This window comes from Lonchura striata, chromosome 5 (genome assembly GCF_050655825.1).
Source record: "Lonchura striata isolate lonStrDom1 chromosome 5, ASM5065582v1, whole genome shotgun sequence".
Taxonomy (NCBI): domain Eukaryota; kingdom Metazoa; phylum Chordata; class Aves; order Passeriformes; family Estrildidae; genus Lonchura; species Lonchura striata.
The window spans coordinates 29107265-29132687 of record NC_140707.1 but is presented as its reverse complement, the minus strand read 5'-3'; the positions used below and the strand labels follow the sequence as shown (position 1 = coordinate 29132687).

General features: G+C 46.3%; 2 protein-coding genes across 17 annotated transcripts in view; both read left to right on the top strand.

Moving 5' to 3' along the window:
* Positions 1–9805, top strand: part of CRACR2B (calcium release activated channel regulator 2B) — a 46003-nt gene extending 36198 nt beyond the window's left edge. For 9 of the 11 annotated variants that reach the window (XM_077784242.2, XM_085581618.1, XM_085581615.1 and 6 more), the window contains 7 exons: positions 1020–1311; positions 1495–1636; positions 1879–1960; positions 4275–4389; positions 5789–5896; positions 6612–6688; positions 7693–9805. In XM_077784242.2, coding sequence (XP_077640368.2) covers positions 1020–1311; positions 1495–1636; positions 1879–1960; positions 4275–4389; positions 5789–5896; positions 6612–6688; positions 7693–7777 — 901 coding nt within the window. In that variant the 3' untranslated portion in view covers positions 7778–9805. Of the gene's footprint in view, positions 1–1019; positions 1312–1494; positions 1637–1878; positions 1961–4274; positions 4390–5788; positions 6039–6611; positions 6689–7692 lie in introns of all 11 variants that reach the window. The other 2 variants (XR_014955990.1, XM_085581616.1) reach the window with 2 other exon arrangements.
* A 2777-nt stretch (positions 9806–12582) lies between these two features.
* The window catches only part of CD151 (CD151 molecule (Raph blood group)), a 32400-nt gene continuing 19559 nt past the window's right edge, over positions 12583–25423 (top strand). For 2 of the 6 annotated variants that reach the window (XM_021555114.3, XM_021555111.3), the window contains exon 1: positions 13084–13121. The gene's annotated coding sequence lies outside the window, so the exon portion shown is untranslated. Of the gene's footprint in view, positions 12797–13083; positions 14207–17015; positions 17801–25423 lie in introns of those variants that run through there. The other 4 variants (XM_085581635.1, XM_085581633.1, XM_085581634.1 and 1 more) reach the window with 4 other exon arrangements.

Here is a 25423-nt window from a genome sequence, read left to right as displayed (position 1 = left end):
GCCAGCCCTGGGAGATAGGCACCATTCCCCAGAGCCTGAGACTGTGTGTCCATTTTTAAGACGTTGTGTCCATTCCAGCTGGCCTGGCTCTGGACTGGCATTTGTGGCAAATGCAGGGACGGCAACCAGGAATGTGAGCTCCCTTTCATAGAAAAAAGTGTAGCCATGGCAGCAGGTGGATTTTGCAACCCAGATGAAGTGTATTTGCTGGAGTAAGAAAGAATTGTCTGCACTAATAGAAAAACCTTGCTGAGCAGGCTGGGGTGTCCTGCCTCTGAGAGACTGACTCTAGTATGCTGTGGTCACTCTAATTTCCTTCCAAATGCAATCTGCTGGACAGTGAAATCAATGAAGCCATCTGTGGTGCATAAATATCTTCAGTTTAATCCTAGGTCTTCTCACTCCTTGCCTAGTTCTTTAGCCATAGAAAACCAGTGATGCTGCCATGATTCCAGTAGTTTAAACTGGTTGTTTTAGGTTTTCTTTTGAAGATTGTTCCTCCAACTACCACATCAGCTCTACCTCCAGTGCATCAGCCTGCTCTTGTGTGGGCATATTCTGTTATTTCTTTTTGTATGGTATTTAGTAACAGAAATACAGGGGTATTTATTGTTGTTTTTTTTTTGTTGTTGTTGTTTTTTGGTTTTTTTTTTTTTTTTTGTTGTTGTTTTTGTTTTTTTTTTTTAAAGCAACTTTGTTTTGTATGTTTTTTCTCATTTTTTCACTGCTGGGGGAAGCAATAGGCAAAGAATTACTGAAAAATCCAAAGTGGCAATTTTAATTAAAATTAAATATTTTTCAGCAGGTGAGTGTACAGCTCTGGTGAGCTGTCTCTCTTTCCTTAGGGGAGCCACTGATGCCTTGGTCACAGGGAGTGTGGGGAGTGAATAGAATTCCTTTGAGAGCTTCAGATACGCTAATTGGATTGCATTGGTTGGTTGGGAATTTGCAACCTCCTTCTTTCCCTATCTCCTCCCCCCCTCCCACCCTATCTGTGCTGCCTGTGGACTTTAATACAGACAACTGGCCTCTGCGGACCTTCCCTTCACCTTCCCAGTGGATGTGGCAGTGGAAGAACCCAACAGAAAGAACTGTAAATACTTCCCAGGCAGTGGGGTATGGATGAAGACAGAAGGAGGCAGCACAAACTTTGGAGAGAACAGCAGAGATGAGGAGAGATGGCCCTTGGCAGCAGATCCTGAGTGGTTTAAGATGACTTTGAAGGGTGACTCTGACTGCAGAAAAAATGCAGATGGCCTAGATGCTGCTCCGCTGCCTCCCCGAGCCCAGCCCGTTGGCACTGAAACCAGGGTGAGTGCAGTTACGTGGGGCTATTCCTCAAATACCTGCTACCTGCTGGGGCCTTGAGGGTGTCTGACTCTCTTCCCATCAAACTCCAGCTCCACAGATTTACAGTGCGGCGGTCCAGTCCCTAAATCAAAGCACTGCCTGCAGCTGGGCTCTTCAAAACCTTGTGCCTTTTTTCCATTGTAGCTCCAAGCACTGGAACCAGCCAGCTGTTCCCCAGATCGCATCTTTAAAGTGGTGTTTGTTGGGAATTCTGGTGTTGGGAAGAGTTCCTTCATCCACCGCTTCTGCTATGACAGGTTCTTGGCTGAGCTCAATGCAACCATTGGTAAGTAATAGGGTGCTGCTGGTGCTCCCTTGGTTCATCTGGATAAGGAAGGTGGGAAAGGCAGCCTGGGAAAATGCTTTTTTGCCTGTATTATAGCCCAGCTAGAGGGTAAAGATGATCTCTCTCCCAGTATTGAATCAATCTTGCAATTTCCCTAAACTAAATGGAGTTTGTCTGGCCATTGTAATGGCAAGCTGCTTTCTCCCCATCCTACCTCATAATCATTGTCACCTTCCCAACAGGTATTGATTACCAGGTGAAGAGTCTAATGGTGGATAACACCCAGGTTGCCTTGCAGCTGTGGGATACAGCTGGACAAGAGAGGTAAGCGATTTCTGCTGGGCTCAGTGGGGGAAAGGGAAAGCGCACATGCAGCTGATTTCTGTTCCTGGGAAAATTATCAGCTTCAGAAGGACCAGACAGGTCATGACAGCTGTTCCAGTGCTGAACCTGCAGCAAAGGTCTGTTCCAGAGATTTTTAGAAGCTGTGGCTGTGAAGCAGGACCTGGGGAGATCGCTCTGAGGGTTGACAGAAAAGTAGTTTTCCATGTGTCTGACCTGTATGCTTGTGGCTCCAAGCAATCTATCCATAGATTTATGTCACAGGGTTCAAAGGGTTTGACCCTTTCCAGATCTGATTCAGCTGTCAAAGCCAGCTGAATTAACATGACCTGTGGGGAAGGTGATTTGAACAACCCTGCTGGACTCTGTCAGTGAGGTTATTGGCCTCTTTCACTGTCCCTTCTGCTGACAGACTTGTGAAGTGATAATCCTTGGTAGAGAGATTGTTCAGCTTTCTGTGACAGTGAACACTTGTTTCCTATTTGAAGCCCTCTAGTTTCTAAAGCATGGGATATCTCTAGATGTTACCAGCAGTGTTGGTGAGGAACAGAGTAGTAGAGGACACATTTGACCCTCATCTGCTACTAGAGTTGAAGGCCCACCACTGGCTCCATGTAAATTACATTTTATGTAGGATACAATTTGAAGCTTAAGATGGGAAGCTATTTCAAGAGGACCATGAACCTCAAGGGCCTGACAAAAATAAGCACTGGGTATTTTGAGCTAAATATTTATGGGGGCAGGCCTTCAGGGGGCAGCCAAGGTCATGGGAATATTCTAATCCTAAACTGTGCCAATGTTGCTGTCTGTCTCAGTCAACTAGACCATGCAGAGCTGGTGGGAATGTACTAAGTAGGAGTATCTACAGGAAAGCAACTCTGTCTTCCAAAATTAGGCATCATGCTGAAGAAATAATTATTTCTGAGAGGACTCCTGTGGTTATTTTGATGCTGAAACTGAGCAGTAAGGGTAGCTGCTATGACAAAAAAGTGACATTTTATTGGTGGCCAGATTGCAGCAGAGGCCAAAATCAAGATATTGTCTCTGCAGAAGGACCTTTACCACAGGCTTCTACAGCACTAGTAGGTCTTAGGTGTGTGCCCACAAGAGAGAGCTTGGTTCAGTGCTGATACCAAATAGGAGATCTGGGAAGAAGAAAAAGCCTTTTCTACTTCTGGAGGAATATAAATTACTTCTAACTAGAGGTGTTCAACTGTAAATATCTAAGGAGGAGATGGAAGAACCCCTTGAAGCATGCAAGGAGAGCTCCTCAGTGACTTCCCTGAGACTTACGCATGCTACCTTTGATGGTTCTTCTGGAGCATCTTGCCTGGCTGGCAGTTCCAGAGGTGCACCTTGATTGCCAAAGATACAGTCTGTGCTTTCTTAGTTGGGTAGGTGCCAGAATATTGCAGCAAGAAAGGACAGGCTTCAAGCAGCTGTCTGAAGAGTGCAGGAGGCAACAGCTGTAGGTTTTCTTGGCTTGTAAGAGGAGAGTTTGATATCCTCTGCAGGGCTGAAATACACAGCTCTCTGGTGAGATCTCGGGGCTTTTGTTACATTTATTAATTCCCTAATGACATTGCTAATTCCATCAGTTTGCAATCACTGTGGTTCTATCATGGCTCTGTCACAAAGTGCTTACAGATTCTAAGGTTCGGGTTTGTTGTTTTGGTTGTTTGGTTTGCTTTTGTTGGAATTTATTCACAAAATACAAGCCTGTGGTTTTAAATGGTACAGACAACAGAAAGTAGATGTCTGGCAGGAGTTTTTCCTGGAAATTGTGTCTAGCACCTGATTATTTATGCATGATGCCATTGGTATATAGATTCAATAGTGGAAACAGACTGTACTGATGCTGAGTTCTTAACTGCTGTTTTGGCAGCCCTGGGACAGGCATTATGCATGCCTAGTTTGTACTGTGGTACAGCTTAGTCTGCAGATTCTTCCAGACTATAGAGAAAGATCATGTTTTTTCCATCAGTTTCCCTTTTAATAGGAAATTACCTTTTCCTATCCCACCCAAATAGATTCTTCTGCTTATTTCTTCCTGATCTGCAAAGGTCTTCTTTCTTGCTTTCTCAGCACCATGCATTTGGCAAGATTCCTGCCTACTCATGGCTGCCTGGCCCGTCTCAAAGGTGCAGGGGTCTGTCACCTGTGCATAGACACCAGCCCTGAGTGACACATCAGGTGTGGGTGCTGCCAGAACTTGCAGAGAGCGTGCAGTGACGGACAATCCCACTCCCTCACTCCCCGTGGTTCTGAGGGTGCCTTTGCTTTTGTCTGGGCTCAGGTTTCGGAGCATCACCAAGCAGTACTTCCGGAAGGCAGACGGGATCCTGGTGATGTACGACATCACGGCCGAGTGCTCCTTCCTGGCGGTGCGGAACTGGATGAGCAGCGTCCAGGTGAGAGCGGGACCTGGGCTCCAGTGCTGCTGGTGCTCCCTTGCTCCAACAGCCTGCCTGGAAGTGACATTTCTCACTGCCCCGGGAAGTCCTATTGTGAAGCTGAATTGTCAAAGCAGATTCCTGTGCTGGTCAGTTTGGAATCAGAGGCTTTGTGTCAAAGGTAACAAAGCCAGTGGTAGCCCACTAAACCAGGGAGGGCTGTTTCTCAAGAGCAGTGTGGGTTTGTAAGCAGCCCATGTGCACTGGCTACATCTCCTAAACGTGGTCACATCTCACCTGTGTTCAGGCAGGGAGATCTCCTGGTGTCTGGCCTATGCACAGGAAAGGGAGGTGGTTCTTTTTAGTTCCTTTCTTAATTTAAACTTTGGTAACAATGTATTAATACTCTTGGGTTTCCCCCATCCTTTATTTCCAAATACTCACTAAAAGCATTTATCTGTGGCTTTTATCTTCTTGGGGATACAAAAATACCTCTCTTTATACTTTAAATTAGTTGTGTGTAGATAATCAAGAGGTGAAGGGAAATTTTCAAGGGTGGTTTTGTTTTGATTGTTCTGAGTCTCAAAAAACCAAGATCTCAGTGGAGTAAGTATAGATTGGAGAATTCTAGTATTGTTAATTTCCACAAGCCTGTTGGGGAAAAAAACCTAAACAACCACTTAGGTCTTTGGACTCCAAAAGATCAAATGTTAAGATCTTCAAAACTAACCAGCCTCTGCAAATCAGGTTCCTTTCAAGAGGAAGGTTAAATTGAGTCCACAAAATGAAATCTGTGTATTTTAATCTCCGTCTTCTTTTCCTCTCCCCATCTTTGTATTTATTTTGTTTTGAAGCTGTTCAGGTTCTGTATGTCATCCAGGGCACTTGAGTATGGAAATAACTTTGAGCCCTTTTCTTACTCTGACCATGTTCTAGTGAGCCAGTGGAATTATAGAGTTTGACCAGAGGTAAGGTGCTCCAGGAGTTGCCTAAGAATAACAGTTCCTATGGAGACAATTTACAAGGGGTGAACTTGCTCATCCAGAGAATTTTCAGCAAGGGATTGTTGAGTCTAGGACAGCACATTAGACACAGTACTGCACATACAAAAATTACAGAGCTTATGAAGAAGAACTGCCAGATAACAAATTCCAAAATGCCTATGGGGAAAGCTGCTTTTCTTTAGGCTTCTTATTTTCCTGAGAGACACTTATGTCCTGTCTCCCCTCTGCCACTGTCCCAGCTCAACCTACCAAATATTTGGAATGATTCCCTAGTTCAAGCTTCATTTCACAAATCCCTGGCCCTTTAATGGTCTAGTGGGCCTGATCCTGCTGCCACTGAAGGTGTTGTTTGGTGGGCTGAAAGGATCTGCTCTGAGTGGCTGGTTCTTTAGGGGTCTTTATTTCTTTTGCAGGAAGGTATAGAGGATGGAGCTGTGGTCTTTCTGCTTGGAAATAAATTGGATGCTGTACAGAGAGAGACCTGGAAAGTACCCAAGGTGGAGGGGGAAAGGCTGGCAAAGGTGTGACTCGGTGCTCTGCTGTTTGACTTGCTCTGCAGCCACCCTCCAGCTGTGAGCAGGGCAGTCTGGCTGGCAGAAAGCCCTTCTTGGAGCTGTTTTCCAGTATGGTGCCTCCCACCCCCTGTTTCTCCAATGTGGACAGGTACCCAGGTCCCTCTGGTACAAGGGAGGATGAGGTGGTGGCCTGTATGTGGCAGACAATGGCCCTTGAGCAGGCTCATGTATTTCTCATGGGGCTTGATGCCTCATTTCAGTCTTTCTGAGGGGAACATGCATGGCTGATTTCCCATTTGAGAACTCCCTAATGGAACATCATCCTGCCTCTTTCCTCACTCCCTTGACTGCCTGCCTGCTGGCACTTTGGCCCCTGGGTGGGGGGAGACAGGGTTTCAAAGGTATTTCCTGCCTTCTGGACCCACAGCAAAAAAGGAAGGGAATCAAAGTACCCTGGACTGATGTTTTCTCTTCCCAAACAACTCCCCCAGTGCTTCCTTTTGGACACGCTGGCTTGGCCCCCAATGCTGAAAAAGTATCTCGTCCTCCTGGGCTGGTGAGCAGGGTGTGCACCCCAGCAGGGTAGCAGCCACCCTCCTGGCTCCAATGGCTCTTGGCAGGGTTCCTGGGGATGAGGATGGGCCAGCTCCCAAGGCTCTGGGTGAATGGTGATGGTGGAGAGCTGGCAGTCACCATGGGTGCTTGCTGTGCTCTCTGGCAGGAGTACAAGGCTGTGTTCTACGAGTGCAGTGCCATGACTGGCTACAACGTCATGGAGCCCATGCTGCACATGGCCAGGTCAGTGAACAGGAGCACCCTGGGACGCTTCCCCAGCTGGCGGTGACTGGTGTGGGTTCTCCTGGGGAATGGGCAAGAAGAGGGGGCTGTCAGAGACTGACTCTGTCAAATCCCAAAAGAAACCTGACTCCAGGTCCTTGTCTTTTGTGCCTGGAGAGCACCAAGTGTAGACTGGACTCCTTGCACACAAAGCTTCACCTGATAGAACTGGCTGTTGCAAGATTAGGAGTTCAATTTGACTATTTCATCACAAAAACCTTGCATGCTGTCCCAGATTTTAAACTGGTGTTTTCATTTTGAAGTTTTCATGCAGCTCTAAGGGTTCTTTCTTCCCTGTCTTAATAAGCACTGTACAGACTGAGCTATTTCAGTGGCAATCATTTAAAAATGAGATAAGATACTGTTCAGCTGAGGGAACTTTGCTCCAAAATTTTTAGTTTAAAAAAGGGTAGTTTTTGGGGAAAAGTATTTAAAATCTCACAAGAAAACTATCCTTTTGTTTTCTTTGATCTCTTCACCTCCTCCTGCACCATGTCTGTTTGAGCCACAGCAGGACTTAGCTGTTCATTAACTGGGTGGATTTACTTGTCAGCTAGGTGAATCACAGCTCCCATAGCACGTGCCTTCAACATGCTTTATTACCATGGTGCTGCCCAAGATGGCCCAGCCTGGCGGAGCATACAACCCAGGATTCTGACATCCATGGGGGATCTTGGGAATAAAGGCACAGGCCACTCACACTGGTGTTCAGATTACCAAGTCATGGTACCCCCTCTTGTATGTGTCCAGTTTATTTCCATGTTCCCTGGAAATTCACGCTCATTCTCTGTATGTCATTTATCTAGCTGAACTTCCAGGGAAGTCCAGTCTTTGGGCCTGTCACTTCTTGCAATCTTAAATATAAATCCTAAATGGCTGGTGGAGAGCAAAGGGTAGAGGCAAATGCCTTGGCAGGAAGAGCTCAGTAACCAGGTTGTATTCTTGATCTGTGCTACTCTTTCCAGGTTGCTGACAGCACAAGAAGACAGGCAGAGGGAGAATGCCCTGCAGCTGGAGGATATCAGCAGGAGGAAAGGGTGCTGCACATAAAGCACAACGTGTCATCATGAGACATGTGCCAATGCTGTATCAAGAAGCTGGGGGTTCCTTTCAGGCAAGCTGAATTTGGTGGTATCAGCTCTCTAGAGACTTGGGGAAGGTGCAGCTTTTCCCAGTCTGTGAATTTTGAGGCATAAATCAGGCCAAAATATGCATATTATCTGCACTGTTCTACTTCCAAGTCTGCATGCAGTGCTGGTCTCTAGAGGCCTCTGCTTCTTTGGGAGAATTTGGCTAGTCTTAGCTAGTAGCACAGACTGGGCCTTCTGTCTTGGAGAGGTTTGTTCCCTGTAAAGGAATGAAGTCTTGTTCCTGTTCTTTCTGGCAAAGAAGTGGCCTAGCAGCAGAGACCAGAGGACACAGTGTGAGAAAGAAAGAAAATATTTTAAATTTGGGCTAGCTCTAAGTAGTGATCCACCTGTCTCAGAGAGAAGCATCTCCTCTTGGTTCTGCAGAAGCAGTACTCAGCTGAGAGTCTGCTGTGATGGGAACACTTCCACCACTTCTTGCAAGATCTGGATTGGGCCCTGGATTTACTGCAGGATTTGGTTGGACTTGCCAATATTGTAGTTAACAGATTCTATATGTGATCATAATAGGAACTGATAGGATGAATCCCAATGGCTTTCATTGCTTTGTCACCCTTATGGACCTTTTCACTGTCCTTAAAGTGAATGTTTACAGAACACAGAGCAGCTGCCCTGGGACCTGCAGGCTCTGGCATGTGCTGCTGATTCATAGTCCTTTGCAGGATGGGCCCTTTGTGCTGTACAAACCAGGGGAGCCATATATAGCCTGTTTTAAGGCTGAATGCTGCCTGTTTCCTCCCATTCTCTTATCCTTTCCTGAAGAATCTCCAGCAACTTGGAACTGCCTTACCCTCTGTCCTGAAAGATCCCACTAGAGTGCTTTCAAAAGCACCTGGGCTGGAAGCATGAAGCAGCTGCCTGTGAAATGTACCTTTTTCTCTTGCCGGGACTTGGAGCACCAGCCTTGCTTTACTGGTGAAGGGCCTGAGAATGAGCTGGACTCAATCTGTTCCCCTTGGGAAGGGACCTTCTTGTCACTAAGGGTCCAGGCAAAGCAGGGCAAGGAGAAGCAGGGCAGAGGTAGAAACTGTCCCCAGAAGTGCTCCTATTGGCAAAGTTGCCACAATGCCTGGGCATAGAGCATCTGGGGTGCCATGCTTTCTGGTTTGCAGCTCAGCTCTCAAAGCCTTGGGATTAAGTGAGATTTTTGCTAGTGCCCTTTCCCCTTTTGTCTTCGAGGCTGTTTCTGTATGTGACTCTGACATTTTAGGCACAAGATACTGCAGCTGTGATGCAGTCCACAGATCTTGCAGTATAGGGAAGGGCCAGTACTTGTCCATGGTCTTTCCTCTCTTGGGATGAGGTGGGTGTTCTGAATGCCTATTTATTGCACGTTTTTTGCTGGGAATATCCCAGACAGGAAAAGTACTCTGAGTCACCCCTACAGACATCAGTATTACAAAGAATTTCCATGGTTCCTTCTGGTGCCCTTTACTTCTGATAGGAAAGAGGAAGTTTTTCTCTGGATGAGCAGGATTTCTGAGTAAAAGGAAGAGCTAAAAGCAGTAAGATCCTGTTCAGTCCTTACTGTTGGCTGGCTGTGGCTTAACACTGTTTAACTGCACTAATGCCTTCCAGAGACTGGGAATTGGAAAGCTACAAGAGGCCCTGAAGGAACCAGGGTAGCTGGTGTGGAGCCTGGAGTAAGACCTACAGTGTTTCCAGGGGAACTACTTGTGTTTGCAAGGAGTGATTTTTGGGAAGGGGAATCCATGCTAAGATGTTCTGAATGTGTGCCTCCCACGCTTTGTACACAGCACACCCAAGACAAAGGTGTGAAACACACCTGACACACAAATATGGGCCAGTACCTTTATCAGTGCTGTCATACTGCAATGGCAAGAACCAGCAGGTTCTTTCAATGTACAACCTTAAGTATGTTTTCTTAGTGTGCAAACAGTACAGGCAATAAAGAAATGCTGTCTTACAAGTGGTTGTGTTGAGAGATTTTTTTTCAGGTGCTGCAGGAGATTCAGCCTCCCATGTTCAATCACTGATCCTAGTGTGACCCTCCCTACTCACTGCTCTAGCAGTGGCCTGTCCTGCATGGTGGTACACAGGGAGTCTTACAAGCAAGGAAAGAGTTAACCAGGAGCCCATGTCTTGGGGGCAGCTCAGGAGAAATTAATCTTATCTTTTTTTACCTCCTTTAAGCAGCCAGAGTCCATCCAGCTAATTACGGAGGGCAGAGCACAGAGGAGAAAAAGGGGAGACACTTCCTGAATGTCTGGGGGGTATAGTGGTTTCAGAGAGAGACTGAAACCACTCTCACCTTGTCACCTCTATTAATGGAATTAAAACTTTATTTTATTAATGTCCCATGCATCCTTTTCACTAGAGTTAGGAATTTGGTTGCTTCTAATGTGCCCTGGCATGGCTCCAGCTGGATGTTCATGCATTACAGAACTAATCACTCTGCAGTTTTGACCAAACAAATTGTTACTCATTTCCCCTGCTATAAACTGATAACAGAAGTAGTTAATTGTAACATATACTTTTTGTAAGCAGGAAAGGGTGGATTTTTGTTTCAAGGATGACAAAATGGCACAGAATTTGAGCATACTGAGCTTGGACAACGGTAAGCAGCAGGGTGGGGTTTATTACTGGAAGATCTTTTGTTGTCTCTCAGCACAAAGATTACATTGTCCTGTTGGAAGACTCAGCCACTTACAATCTAAAGGGATATGTTGCTAGTTTTCAAACCTGTCTGATATCAGACCTAAAGGAGACCAGAATTTCCAAAAAGTTCTTCATTTTAATACATTCCCTTTTTTTGTCAGAATCTCTCCTGCCTCTAAATGGAAGCTCTGGGAGCAGCCACCTTTTGTAAGTGACTGCTGGAAACTCTAGCATAAATGCAAATAATGAGATACCCTGAGGGGCATGAGATGAGGGGGGATGCAAAATAAGACTGCCTGGGGGCTTATACATTCACCATATTGGCTCCAGCCTCTTAGTGAACAAGTGACTTTTTGCACATAATCTGTAAAGTATTTTGGAATCATATCACAAGAAAGACTCTTCTTGCAGCCTGGGAAGCCTTATCCTGGAACATGCAACAGTGCACCTGTGTACACAATCAGGCGTAGAGGCAAAAGCATAAAAGCCAGCTGCTCTGATAAGTAGCCATGGCCCCACAAATCCCTGCAGGCCAGCAAAGGGACCTCACTCTGCTTTGGTTTCACTTATCTGTTTCGTGTCAATATGCTAAGGGTAAGCATAAGAGGATTAGGCTGACAGCATCTCTTTGAAAAGCCAAAACAGGGCTGAAAAGAGAGCATTAAGCCACGGTGTTAAGTTTGAAGCTTTTCCACAGTATAAATGCAGAAATTTCAAACATTTGAGATGTTGTTTTCTAGTACCTTCTTTATTCCAGGTCCAAGGGACCTTTTCCATTTACATACAATTAATGAGTTACTGCTATGGGTAACTCATGCATTCACTCACATATTACTTTGTCCTGTCACCTTCTTCTGTGTCTTTTAATGATCTTTTTACTTGTTGATTGCTTAGACTATAAATATATATATTTATTGCATTAATAAGTAGACGGGACTCGGTTTCTTCATGCAGAAAAGTCAGTTCTTTATTCACAAAGCTCATATTTATAGGCGATCTCAGAAGGCACTGTTAGACCTAATTGGCTAACAATACACTGACACAGTTTATTGGTCGGTAAATGGCTAGGGCGTATGTCTGTCAAATCTCTATATTTTGTTAGTTTACATATTTTGTTCCCTGACTCCTGTGGGACAGATTTCTTGTTTATTACAGGTGCAACTTAGTTTTCTAAGGATAGGTTGTTATGCAAATGGATTCTCATTCTCCTTCAACTGAGAATTTAGCTGCACTTAGAAGAAGTAACAGTCCAGCTGGTAATTCAGCAGAGCAAGGCTTGATTTCATAAGGCCTTTCTTTTGTAATATCTTTATCTGTATGTAACATATATTGACCAAGTACTTAATCTCCAATGAAAAATGTATCTCACAGCCCATTATACACCTTCAAATGCTCTGTTTGGCAATCTCGTGTTCAGTGTAAATAGACCTGGGGCCCTGCAGTTCAGAGCTTTGTTAGGAGGTGCTCATTACTGAACTGGCTGTTGATGAGTCACAAGGAAATTTTGGTTGGTGTGGCTACAATAACCCAGCTCCAGCCTCTCCAGCCTGCAGGGCATATTTATATACATGTATGTACCATGCTGCAGACACAAGTGTGGCTGTGTGCTACTTCTGAAAACACTAGTCCACAGAAGACCTGACCAGGTAAAATTAGTCTCCTCAAGGTAAACAAGTATCTGCAGTAAAAAAACCCAAAAAAACCAAAAAACTATTACTCCAGCAATAAACTGAAGACGGGGAGATGGGCATCCTATGCCGTATCTCACCTTTGCCTGCAGGCTCTCCCAAGCACAAAGAAGCACTTGTGCCTGGTCATGCCCGTTCACTGACCCAAATCTGCTGGGTTGGGGGGGTTGTGTGGTTTCCTGTTTGGGCATGAAATCCCTGGACATGGCAAGAAGGCATTTGCCCAGCATGGTGGCTACCCAGGGCTCCACCAAGGAGGGCCAGGGCCTGGGCAGGGGCCGGTGTCTCTTGTGGCTTCCAGATCCTGCGACATATTCCTTGCAACAAATCTGTCAGTGTGCAAGCAAGCTGACCCCCCAAGGCGCTATTTGATCACTTGGATCTCCAGCTGCTCTGAGCTAAAGCGAGCTTACTCCTTGGGAAGGATGAAGTGATTTCTGAGTTGGGCACATGGAGAAGTTAAAGCAAGCACGCAGGAGGTTCTGAACTGGCCTCTCCCTTCCCTGCCCAGATCTCCTCTCTTCGTCCCACTCCTGAAAAACCAAGAGACGCCGCGGAGAGGAGCGGGTGTTTTCCTGGGAGCATCCCTCGCACAGGGCTGCGGCTCAAGTGAGGTAATGGGAGGATGAGGCAATGTGCCAGTCAGGGCTTGATCTTGTTTTACAGGGTTTCATGGAGAACACTTTTAACAAGCGGATCTGACTCCTAAAAAAACCAAAAACCCAAAAAAGCGGCTCCATCTGGAGTTCGCTGTAATGGGAGCGGCACCGTGAGGCGCCGGAGCCGAGGGCTGCGGACAGCCCGGGCAGGCAGCCGGGGGAGGCGGCCGGGCCGGGGTGGGCCGGGCCGGCCGCGCCTCCCTCCCGCCCTCCCTCCCGGCCGGGCCTCCCGGCAGCGCGGCGGGTCGGGGCGTGCGGCGGCGCGGAGCGGCGGCCCACGGTGAGGCGGAGCGCCCGACATGGCGGCACCGGTGGGACGGGGAGGCGCGGGCGCGGCGGCGCCGGCAGCGGGCCGGGGAAGGGCCGGGGCGGCAGCCCGGGAGAGCCGGCAGAGCCCGGGCCCCGTGCGGCAGCGGGCCCGGCTCTGCCGCAGCGCTGCTTGGCTTCCCCTCCAGCGCCCTGTGGCTTTGCACAGCTTTGCAGGGGCTTGGCCCTTGTATGCTTTGTTTTTGTTTCTTTTTGGTTTTTTTTTTTTTTGGTTTTTTTTTTTTTTTTTTTTTTTCTTAGGAAAGTATTTTAACCTGTTGCGGCTGGTGTCATAACTTTGCACAGCCCGCGGAATTAGTAAAGGCGTTCTGAAATGTTGCCATAAATCTGGTGAAACGATTTTTACCCCCTTCTGCCTTTTGTTCAGTCAGATTTCCCTGTTGTACAGTTAAGAGTTGGCCTTTCTGCTGGGCTTGTAGGACCCTTGTAGGCGGAGGAGGGAGAGAACGAGCGCTTGTTTACCACGCAGTCCAGGCGATGTTCTGTTCCCTTCTTTTTCTGGAAGCTGCATCAGATGGGGAGCTGATGGCAATGGGTTATTTCTGCACCGTTGTGTTGCTTGCCATGAGGAATCTTTGCCAGTAGCTTCTTCTTCTTGTCCTCTCATGAAGAACGTGAACTGCGGTAGTTATTTTTAAAGTCTGACTTTTCCTGAGGGCTTTTGTAATCAACTTGTTGCAGTATCCTGTTGCATTTTAGCAGTGACATATCTTTATTTCTGGCTACTGTGTAGCATCCCTTAAATTCTGCACTGCTCATTTCCTTTGTCCTCCTTCCGCACTTCCTGGCTTTCTCTGAGGGTTCATGAAAAAGGGTTGACTTGAAATAGCATCACCCATCAGAGGCTGTTTGTTCAGACAGTTTTGAAAGACATCCCTTTCTCAGAAAACACATTTCCTTTGCGACATTTATGTCCAATGCCATGGTTCTTAGGGAAGCTTTTGGTGTGACGAGTGGTCTTACCAGCTGGTATTGTGGAGGCTGAAGAGTCTCTTAGCATCCCACCAGTAAGACAAAGGTCTGTCCCAGTCCTCCTGGGTGAGTGTCATTGCTGCCAAAGGACTGTCTGTGGTGAAGGGAGCAGAGTGCCTGTCTTGGCTGAGCTGTGGCTAAGCTCATCATAACTAGAAAAGTCAGTGCAAAAGTTTCAGTGCGTTTATATTCTCTGAAGCATTTTGTGTGCCTAGGACAGGCAGTTCCCAGTCTGTGGATTATTGGAAGCTGGGGTAGCATCACTTATACTTTATATGATGCATATGGTGACAGGTCCCTGTCAAAGGCACAGCACTGGCTTGCACAGGTGGGCTGGCTACAGCTGCTCTGTGAGCCAGCTGGAAGCTTGAGCTGCGAGCTGGATGAGGTGGCAGCTTTTGAACTCCATGTAATTCACCTCAGATCACATCCTTGTTCTATAGTTTGCTGATAATGTCTTTGAGTTCCTGGCCTGTATTTACTTCTGGTCATATGCTGTATTTCTGCAAAAAGTATGTTTCATTCCAAACTGTTGCTTGTGTTCATTGTCATGTGGCTTCTGCAGAGGAGGACAATGACTCCCCCAGTTGCCTGGTAAAAGTCCTGGCACTCCCTGCTGTATGCTGGCTTCAGGGATCAATAAGAAAACTTATTTTCTGAGTGCTTGAAATAATGTACCATGTGTGACACTTCATTTTACTCTGAAGTCTGAGGTGGTTAATCCCTCTTGTACATTTTGTGAGAGTTTAACCAGTTTTATTTCTCCTAACTCAGAGCAGGTCTGTTAAAGGGGTTTTATTTGCTACTTGCAGTGCAGTGTCCGAAAGTTTCTCTCTTTGGGTGTGATGCATTCTTCAGTAAGGGGGTGGAAGAAAGCTGCTGTTTTTTTGTCAAGCAAAAATGTTCAGTGGGAGTAGCTGTGAAGGGCTCTCTTTCCCCTTAGGAACTTTCCAGCAGGCCTATCATTCCCAGCAAATAAAAGTTGTATCATGGCTTGAACTGTTCATCACACATGCAAAGAAGGCAACAACTCCCTTACTCTTGAGACAGCCCTGAGGGGGTTGATTAGAGAGCTGTGTCTCTTCTAGCCAGGTTATCCCACAGGCAAATTCACTTGTTCCTTCTGCATAGTTTGGCTTCTTCGCCCAGGAACGCATTGAACTGTTGGTTCTGGATGGATGGAAAATGTGTATTTACATGTGTTTGTTTGTGTAACATCTCTTATCACCATGTGTTCCCTCTTGTGGCAGACTATCCTGTCTGGCATTTCCAGGTAATTTGGTCATTTATGAAGCAATTATACTGTCCTTCTGTTCTTCTTGTGACTTGTAAGGCAGAAGCTTAGAAAGAAAAACACTTGACAGCCTCTGAAAAACAAAAAGGGTAGCTGTGAATTTTAATGTCCCAGTTTACCGTTACTATCCCCAGTGGCTTCATCAGCCTTGTTCCTTAAGCCTTGTGAGAAGATGTTCTACCCCTCAACTCTACTGTATTCTGCTCTTGAGCTCAGCACTGGGTTATCTCCAGCTCTCCCTGGGTATGTGCACTGACAGCTGAGGTCATGGAAAGCCTGAGGGAGGGGTGCTCCTAGAAGTGACAGCTCATCTCAGCTTCTCTGGCTTGGAGGAGCAGAAGTCGTAGTCTCCCTTGTTGTTTAAAACCTTCAAGATCCTAAGGATATAGACCAAGTCTCCTATCTCACTCACTCATCCTGCCTTTCAGACCCTAAATATGGTTTTTCTTTTGCCACAGCAAAGCTGAAATGAAATGGACAGCGTCACTGTAAAACCATCCCATTTTCTCATCCTTTTTTGTACATGCATTTTGACAGTGCTTTTCCCCAGGATGGTGACCATCTTCCTAGTCTGTGAGAAGTGTGCTTTTCCCTTCTACCCTGTGTCTGAAGCCAGGGTGTGGAAGGAGAAATGAGGAATGGTAGGTGTGTGGAATGGAGATGAGGTGTTCTGTCAGTTCTGTGGAGAGTGCCTCATTCCATCCCTCCCCACAGCACAGAAGCTGTTGGCTGCCAGGCCTTCTTGGCAGGGAGCTGCCCTGTAGTAGAAGCACTGCTGATGGGCATCTTTCTTCAGTGCTCCTTTCTGTCCTGCCTGCCAGACTCCTCTGGTTGTGATCTCAACAGCCTGGGATCCTGAGGAATGGATTCAGGGAGTCCTACTAAGCCCTGTGTCCTGGCTGCTGGCAGTAATAAAACTCTTGGCAAAATGAGCAGGAGGGTGATGACTATTTTCCACTCCTGGAATTTCATGGCTGAGTAAGAGGTATGTTTTGGGGTCTGGGCATTTGGGTGTGACCAGCTTGGTCCATGTTTCTAGCCTGAGTTTCTTGTGCTGGTCAGGTGGTTATGACCCCAATCCAAGCTGCTATGCAGCTCTGTATGGCCAGAGTGCAATAAGATCAATGTGGGACTGAAAGTGTGTCCAGCTCCTTAGAAGGATGCAAGCAGGAACTGATGCCATGACATGCTAGCTGGGCTTTTCATGGAGTTACATATGTATGTGTGTTTGTGTGTTTATTTCTTGCATGCTTCTGATGCCAGTAGTAGGTTGACATTATTGAAGGCAGGATACTGGTTTAGTGGGATAAAGAAGGACATCAAGAATTCTGTTCTGCAAGAATTGAGGGAATGTCCTTGGCAGCTGTTTAAGTTCATTTGGGTGCTGATGTACTGGCACTGTTGGCAGGGTGCAGCCAAGCAAATACACACTGTGCAGCTCTGATGGATGTTGCATTGCCTGCATCCCTGTAGGCTGCCGTGGAGCCGCCTCTCCTGCCTGCTGAGGTGAGTGCATCCCAGAGAGGGAGTGTGGAGGATGTGGGGTGTGGTATGGCCTCTTAAGAGAGGTGGAAATAAGATGTGTGGGAGGTGCAAGAGAGGATGTTGCTCAGACCCACAGGTTGTTCCTGGCGGCAGTAATGAGGCTTCATAAAGAAAAGCTGAGGCAGAAGTCGGTGACATAAAATATTTGGCATTCACCATTGTTTCTTATCTGTGGCTGGTGCCAGATCTGAATACAAAAGGAGCAAAGTTCACTTGTTCAGCCCAGGTTTTCTTTACTTTTATAAGAAAGAAAGCAGCAGTGGGGAGCTGGGGCAGTGGAAGAGTTGTAAGGGTGAGTGCCTGTGCTTCAGTTAAATCTGTCCTTGTAGCTGTGATGTGGAAGATGGACACTATAGCAAAAAATGTGGTGCCCTGACTCAGGGAAGAAATGATGATGTCTGGCTCCAGATCAGAAGGCTGAAGGATCTTCTTTATTAAAACTACACTATATTACATTAATATCCTATTGAAAGAGATACTGTACTATTCTACATACTTCTTACTTACCTATCTAGCAAACAAAACCCAGGACTCTTTGCTGAGAGTCCAAGACACAATTGGTCATTGAACCCAAACAACCTTCATCAGAATCCAATCAAGCAATCACTTCAGGTAAACAATCTCCATACCACATTCCACATGGGGAAAACAAAGAAGCAGAGATAAAGATTGTTTTCTCTTCTTCTCTCTGTGCTTCTCCTGAGAGACAGAATTATGTCTCTGTCCAGAGAATGTGAATGTCACAGGACACTCTTGAGACACAATGGAATTGGGAGATCTGCAGCATGTTTCCCAGATGTCTTTGCCACTGTAGGAGAGGGGTAAGTTGAAAGAAAGAAACACCTTTTGGAGGTGCTGTGGGAGAAAGATCTGCTGTGCTTACAAATGGTTGAGGTGGAAATGTGTCTGATACCTGACCCTGGAACACTTCTACTCCTTTGGACAGTGGAAGTGAGCAGGAGAAGGATCAGGCAGGTGATTACTGTTTTGCACTACTGGCATTGAATGGCAGAATAACAGATGTGTTTTGGAGTCTGGGCTGCATCTGGATCTTGCTGATCTTGCTGGACTGTCCACTCCCAGACAGAAAAGTGCTGTACAACTCAGTAGGTGCATCTCAGGAGTGCAATCAGCTCAACACAGACTGAAAGTAGTCCTTGGCACCTCTTTCAGTAAAAGCATGTGACTTACCAGCATAGCTGGAGGATGAACAATGGATTAATTGGCTCATTCACTAATGAAATTCAGTTAAAACTGGTAAGAGTGGTTTGAGGTAGGAATTACTGTGGGAGGTAAGAATTACTGTGGGAGAGGTTTCTGTTTTGTCCGGAGTGAGTCGCTGACCTGTTATCTGCTAGAGTAGCAGCCACAATCCCTCTGTGGTTTTTAGGGAGTACTCCGACCCTCATTGTCCACCAAGGTGCAACAATAAAGAAAATAGTGAGGACGGATGGTTTTGATCAAATCTATCTACTATCAGAGCCAACTGGCAGATGGCAGCCATGCTGACATTTCTGACATGCCAGCCAGTGAGCAGGACTTTTGTAGTGTCTGACAAGGCAGCTGTGAGTTATGGCTTGTGAATGTCAGTATTTCTTCTTAGCTTTGGTGGAATCCAGAAGGGAGAAATTCATATCCCACATCTCACCCCCACACTGCCCTGGGAACAGAGATGGTTGGCTCCTTTTCTCCATGGTCACTGCAGGCTGCATGCAGAGCTCCTGAGGAGGAGCTGGGGAGCTGTGTGTGCCATCCCAGAGGTGTACAGTGAGTGTGGAAGCCAGGCACATGGACATGTGGGAGCAGGAAAGAGTCTCATCGTTCTGTGTCGGGTGCTGTGTGCAGGGAATGTGTGGATGGGGAAGTGTTGGACTTTGGGCTTTTGGCTGTTGAAGCATAGAAAGGGTGAGTCCAGTCCTGTGTGGAAGTACCACTTGTTGAGGAATTGACCTGTACTTGGTTGCTGGTTCTCCCTCGCTGTGTGGAATAGCCCTCTTCCATATTTGCTGGGAGATTTGGCTAAAGGCAAGAGGTCTGCTGGAGGTGAGGAGACATTTGGTGTGGTCTCCAATGTACCTTGTCCACTTGGAGGGTTTTTAAAAGGACGTATTTCTTGTTATTGGGAGGACCTCTTCCTGTGTTTGGGATGGAAGAACTGTCAGGCCGGTTCCTGCACCTTTGAATCCCTGTTATGTGGGTTTTTTCCTTCTCCTGAGCAGGGAAAGAGTGCAAGTGTCTGTCTGAGCTCATGTTTGAGGAATGAGGCTGTGCTCAGCCTCAGAAATGGGCTCTGGAGAGCCGAACAAAAGCCTGTTCTGTCCATTGTGCACCCCCCAGGGCTTACCTCTGGTGTATGCAGTGTGTCTGAGACAGGAAGAAAAAAGGGAATGTAAACCACTGTGCTTAGACCGTGGTTGCTGACTTCACTGGGCTGTTTGCCCTCAGGCACTATGGAATTGTGCATCCTGACTCACAGGTGTGCTGCTGGAAGCCTGGGAGGAGGGAAAAGCAGACAGTTGCAGAGGGAAATACCTGCTTTCACTGATGTCATGAGCTTTACTTTGGCTGCAGCTGTCTCCATGTGGAAGAGAACCCCCTTGTAGAAAAAAAGGGTTTTATTGTTTGCTACTTCATTGAGAATTTTCACAATCTTCTAAGAAAAAAAGGAGAGGGAAGCCAACTTAGATGAGAGCAGTCAGAGTAGCCAAAACAAATTATTGTAGTTACATGAACATGATTCTTATCAATAACACATTTAGAAGGGGATAAGTGGGAAGCTGATTTCCCTGTGTATGAGGGCACAACTGCTGTGGATCATCAGTATCCTCATAATTTTTGACACTGATAACCATGTGTGGCCAGCTCTGGTCCCCTCTCCCTGCATCATCCTTCCCTGGGCAATCAGAGCTAGAACACTCTTTTGGCTGAGGTGAGTCATAGGAGGAGGAATATTTTCTGTGCTAGAATTGACCTGGTTATTTCCAGTGTGGATTTTAGGGTTTTTCTAAATTCTTAAACAGCAAGAGATAAGTTTTGTTTTCTGTGTTCCTCTATCCTTGTCTATCCTAGAGGATCCTCATTTTCACAGTGAGCATTTAGTATTGAAGATAGTGATTTGGTTTCTTAAGAAACTTTTGACTGTGTTGTTCTCACATTTTTTCTTGGGTATGTTTTGCTTTTTATACTTAAGGACTTCATGAGAGTCTTAACCTACAAGTGAGCTGTGCTGTGGACTGCTTTTCCCCTCCTGATCACTGATGGCATTGGATTAATTGAAAGATGGATAATGAATCTGCCCAGCAACAGAGAGCAAAGTGCTCTGCTGCTTTCTGCTGAGCTCAAAGAAGTCTGGATGCTGGGGATGTGCCAGTCATGTTTTTAGAAGCTCCTGAGGGAACAAAGTATGCTTTCTCCCATCTCCTGAAGTGTACTTGAGTCTTGGTATTTGAGGGTTATTCCAGGGTAGAACGTGCTACTGTAGAATATAGAATGGACTGCTTCTAGTCTTTAAATGTTAAGCTTTAAAATAACAGGGGATGAGATGATAATGGTTCCTCCTGACTTGAAAATTGACCTCTGAGGTGGATGGGTGGTTGTGGGGAGGATGAAGTTTCAAAGTAATTTTAGGCTTTCCTTTATTGAAGCTTCTTCATAGAGTCCTAAGATAGCAGGAGGGTGGTTTGGTGGAGAAATCCCCTTCAGCATTTTCCTGCTTCCTTTGAAGTCCAGCTGTTTTGTGCTGGCATCTGTTAGAACCCTTTCCCACTTTCTTTTCCTTGCCAGCTCTAAATGAAGTGGATGATTATACTGTCATGGTTTAACCCCAGCTAGCAATTATGTACCATGGACCACCCCTCCCTCATGCTCCTGCCCTGGTGGAATGGGGTGAAGAATCAGTAAAATAATATCATTAAAAGTTATGGATTGTGATAAGAGCAATTTATCAATTGAACCAATGTAAAATATAATTATAGTAGTAATAATTTTAATAATAACAATAGTAGTAAAGAAAAGGAGAGCGAGAGGGGAATAAACCCCAAGAAACACAAATGATGCATAACACAACTCTGTAGCCCATCCCCCAGCAGCTCCAGGCCAGCTCCCCCCAGTTTATATCCTGAGCCTGACATTGTGTGGAATGGAACATCCCTCTGGCCAGTTTGGATCAGCTGTCCTGGCCATGGTCCTTCCCTTCTTGTGCACCTCCTTAATGGCAGAGCGTGGGAAATGGACAAGTCCTCGATCTAGAGTAAGCACTGCTAAGCAACTACCAAAACATGTTTGTTATCAACATTTTTCTTGTACTAAACACAAACCACAGCACTGCCCCAGCAACTGAAGGGAACACTGACTCTGCCAGCCAAAACCAGGACGTACACTGAGACAGACTTGCCAAAGTTGCTGTGCTGATGATGGTTCACTACCCTTCATGGAGAGCTGCCCTTGGCCTGTGCCTTGGAAGCTGCAGAGAGGAGCAGAGCAAGCCCAGCTCCCCATGCCACTGGCGGATCCAGGTGTTGTTTTGGGGAAGCCGTTGTTGGCATGGGGCTGGGGGATTGCTTTGGAGCTTAGTGGTGTGTGCTGTGGAACCAGGGACTTCTTTGTCCCTGCAACCAGCCTTGGTGGAGGGCCAGCAAGTAATTGCCTGGAGGCAGCCCTTGCCTCCGGGTTGTTTATTCACATGCTGGTGCCTCCCGGTCAAGTTTACTGGCTGCTCCAAAAACAGCTGCGTAAATGGTTTTGGTGGAGTCATTAAAACATGGTACACAAGGGCAGGGCAGAATAGGGAGGAATGTCTTATTTTTGGCTGGGAGTTGTTTAATTTTACTGGAAGAACGATCCTTTTCAAGGCAGCCTTGTGCAGTGTGGATTGAGCATTGTTTCCAGCACTGCTCCTATAGCAACAGGAGAGAGACAGCTCCTATGAACTTCTACTTACAGCTTTGGGAAATGAAATGTCATTTAACTGCCCTTGACCATGCTTGATATTTGATCTGATTCTAATAAAGTGATTTTAGCTGTGGAGAGGAATATAACTCCTCAAATCATTCAGTGACCACTTCAGAACATCTCCAGAGACAATGCTACTGGGGATATATATAACGACTAATAGAAGAGATTTCTTGACCGTTCGTGGTGCTGCTGTTAGGAACGTATTTCCAGATGTGAGTGCTCCCACATGAGGATATTCTGTGTAGAAAGGGAGGCTCCTGAAGTTGTCACTGGCATCTTTGACTGCCATGATGAGGTGAGAGCTGCTTTTGCCCTGTTCTGTGTCTGCATGATGTTCCCTTTTCTGTCTGTGTGCCAGGGCACTGCAAAGTGCATCACCCCATTCCTGGTACTGCAGGTACCTGCTCCACTGCTGGCAAGCTCAGAGGTTTTATCTGGCATGGCTGGCATCAGTCCTGAGCTAATCAGCAGCTGGTCTGAAGCAGTGAGAATGTTAACCTTGGTTTCCACTGCCAAATCCCTTGTCAACTGCTTTTAAAATACGATTTTAGTGGAATTCACATTGAGGCAGGCTGCCTGGGAAAGATGTGTGGGGTGACTCTAGAGACTTGCTTTCCTTGTTTGCACCACAGAAAGTGAAAACAGGAACAACTCACTCAAAACGAAACAAGTTTTGTACAAAAGCTAAAGCTGCTGTGGGTTTTTGTGCACCTCTTGCTTTGTGCCGTTTGCAGTCAGGTGTCTTGGGCACAGGCAAGGCAGTGAGTGCTAAAAAGTAACTTGAAAACTTTGTGGTTTATAGCTTTGTGTTCTGCATTGGTCTTCCAGAAGACAGGACAGCTTGGCTGCTGGAGGATGGATGTTGAGGATGGCAAATTCACACCTTCTGTCTGCTGGGAGAGACACTTAATCTCTCTGTGCTCCTGTTGCCACCTGCTCTCTTTTTTCTTTATTGTGGTGCTTTGAGTAGGCAGAGGATCTTCCAGGCAGTGAGATTATAGAACACTGTATGATTGAGAGGCTAGAAATGTACCTTGTGATGGCACACAAATTGCCTGCCCTCTCTTCCAAATACCGCTGCAAAAGTTTTTAAAAGTGGGATGTTAAGCCCCATGATTTGTTTGTGAGTTTGGTGCAGTGAAGATGACAGTCTGCCATGGGATATGCACCTGACACTGTGGGGAGGTAGAAAATCTGCTGGCTTTTAGCTGAACACCTTTTCAATGTACAGATTTGTAGGGAACAAAACTGCACTGAGACTGCAGCCAAATTTTGAGTGACTGTGTAGTAGCTACAAGGCAGCACGTGTTCTTTGGTTAGTCTTTGCCCTCAGCTCAAACCACTGTGTAAAAGCCCAGCTTTTTGCAGAGAGTGAAAAAATGGTTATCATGCTACATTATTTGGAGAGTGCTTTGAATTGGCATAGAGGGTTGCCTGAATAGGCTTTGTGGAGGCTGGGAGGATTTCTATCTTCCCAGGACTTTCAGTGCTTGCTGACTTGGTTCTAGTACTGGCATGGCTACAGAGCACGGAGGCTTTGTGACCACTCTCTAAAAACACTGAGAACCCAGTGGCTTTGCTTCTGAACACTGAGCTCAAAATGAATGGGATGAATAGGAAGATAATGAATAGGAAGGGATCAGGCAGAAAGCTGATTCAGCACGGAATGTTTTGTTTAGAAATGTGGTTTAATGCTACTGGTGAATTCTCCAGTGCACACAAAGCCCTGCTTAAAAATAAAATAAAAGGAAAAGAAAACCCCAAACAAAAAGAACCCCACAATGCCCATGAGCAGAGTTGGGAAAATAGAATTTAAAATAGCAATAGTAGGCTGTAGTGAAGAGTTTGCCTTGTCTGTTGGCTGACCCTGACCTATCTGAACTATTGCTCCTTGTTGTGTCAAACCCTCATTGCTATGAGCTCTCTGCAAACACAGCCAGGCACTGATTTCTGCTGCTTCCAGTGAGAGAAAAGAGAAGGTTATTGTTCCTCTCCTCAGCTCAATGACTAGTGAAGTGGTTCCTGTGTATAAATAGTGTGAAGTGCTTTGGGATCCTTCAGGATAAAGGATGTCTTATGGGATACAAGAGGAGGTTGTTTGACGCAGAAGGAGTTTCCCTTGGTCACACAGTGGGTGCTGGTCTCTGCCTGCCTTCCAGCTCCTGATGGGGACTATGTGCTTGGAGGGGCTGCTTGCTTCACTGCTTACCCACTTCTGGGAGCAGGAGACATGGGCTTTCTTCTCTCAGGTTGGGGCTGACTGGATGTTTTGTCAGGGAAGGGCTTTTTGTTTGCCTTGTAGTGAAACAGTGCTAGGGTACAGACACACAGTCCCAGGCATGCTCAATCACTCTTATTTTTCTCTCATATGCTTTCTTCTCTTAATGGTTGTAAAATTGGTTTTGTGCCAAGGTCCTTGTTATCCTCAAGGATCCTGCAGCCAGGCATTGCCTCACCCAGTTTGGCTAACCCCCTCATAAAACACTTAATTTGTAGGTATGTGGGTGGTGCTGAACATGTAAATCCTTGCTGAGTTTGAAATTTATGCTTATTGTTATTTATGCTTCAGTGAGCCCCTCCCCTGGGGAGTAAACAGTGTTGAAAATAAGAGTGAAAGGTGTGAGTGCTCTTCTCTGGAGAGACAGCCTTGTCTCAAAGAGCAGGTGACTGCTCAGGTGTATTAGGCATGCAGCTCCTCTCTGGATACCTGGCTCGTATCAAAATTAGCAGGAGTTTGGGAGCTACGTCTTTCTTGAGGGGTCTATTTGAAACACAGCACCTTGAGCCAGGGCAGAAGAAAGGAAGATTTGGCAAACATTCTGAGGGGTGACAGTCGGGCTGTCATGTGCCCATGGAGATGTTGCTTCGACACAGACTGTTGATATGGGATCCTCCCAGACTCCCAGAATGGGAGCAAATTTACCCACTTTCAGTTCTTTGGAAAAGTGCTCTCCCAGTCAAGAGGTAGGGTCAAGCAGGATCCGCCAGAGATATAAGGAGGAGGATTTTTGATCAAAATCTGTTCTGTGTGCCTGCCCCTCCCCTCCCCTCCCCTCTAAATTTCAATTACAATTCTTTAGAAGGAGCTTTTCCTCCTCTGACTTGTGTTTTGCATTCTCTCCAGTGCAAGGCACAAGTACTTTGACTTTGCAGCACGTTCCAACATTCTGAGATGGAAAACAAAGCACTGAGCTTTGTGTCCTGGGTCAGCTTTCCCTTCTGAAAAGCCAGGAGCGTGAGAGCTGCATGAAGCAGATGAATAAAGGGCAGGGCACTGGGGCTGGTCTTGGAGGATTCTTAAGAGCTATTGCTTGCCTTCTAGGTGACTGTGCCTTTTCTCCTCTCCCTAGTTCTTCAGAAAGTTCCCTTATCTGACCTTTAATTAACAAACCCAGGAACTTTGTTTGGCCTTCTTTCTAGTGGCGCAAGAAATGGAATTTCCACTTGTTTCTCTGAAGAGATGTTTTTGTGGTCTACAGGCTTTGTAGTAA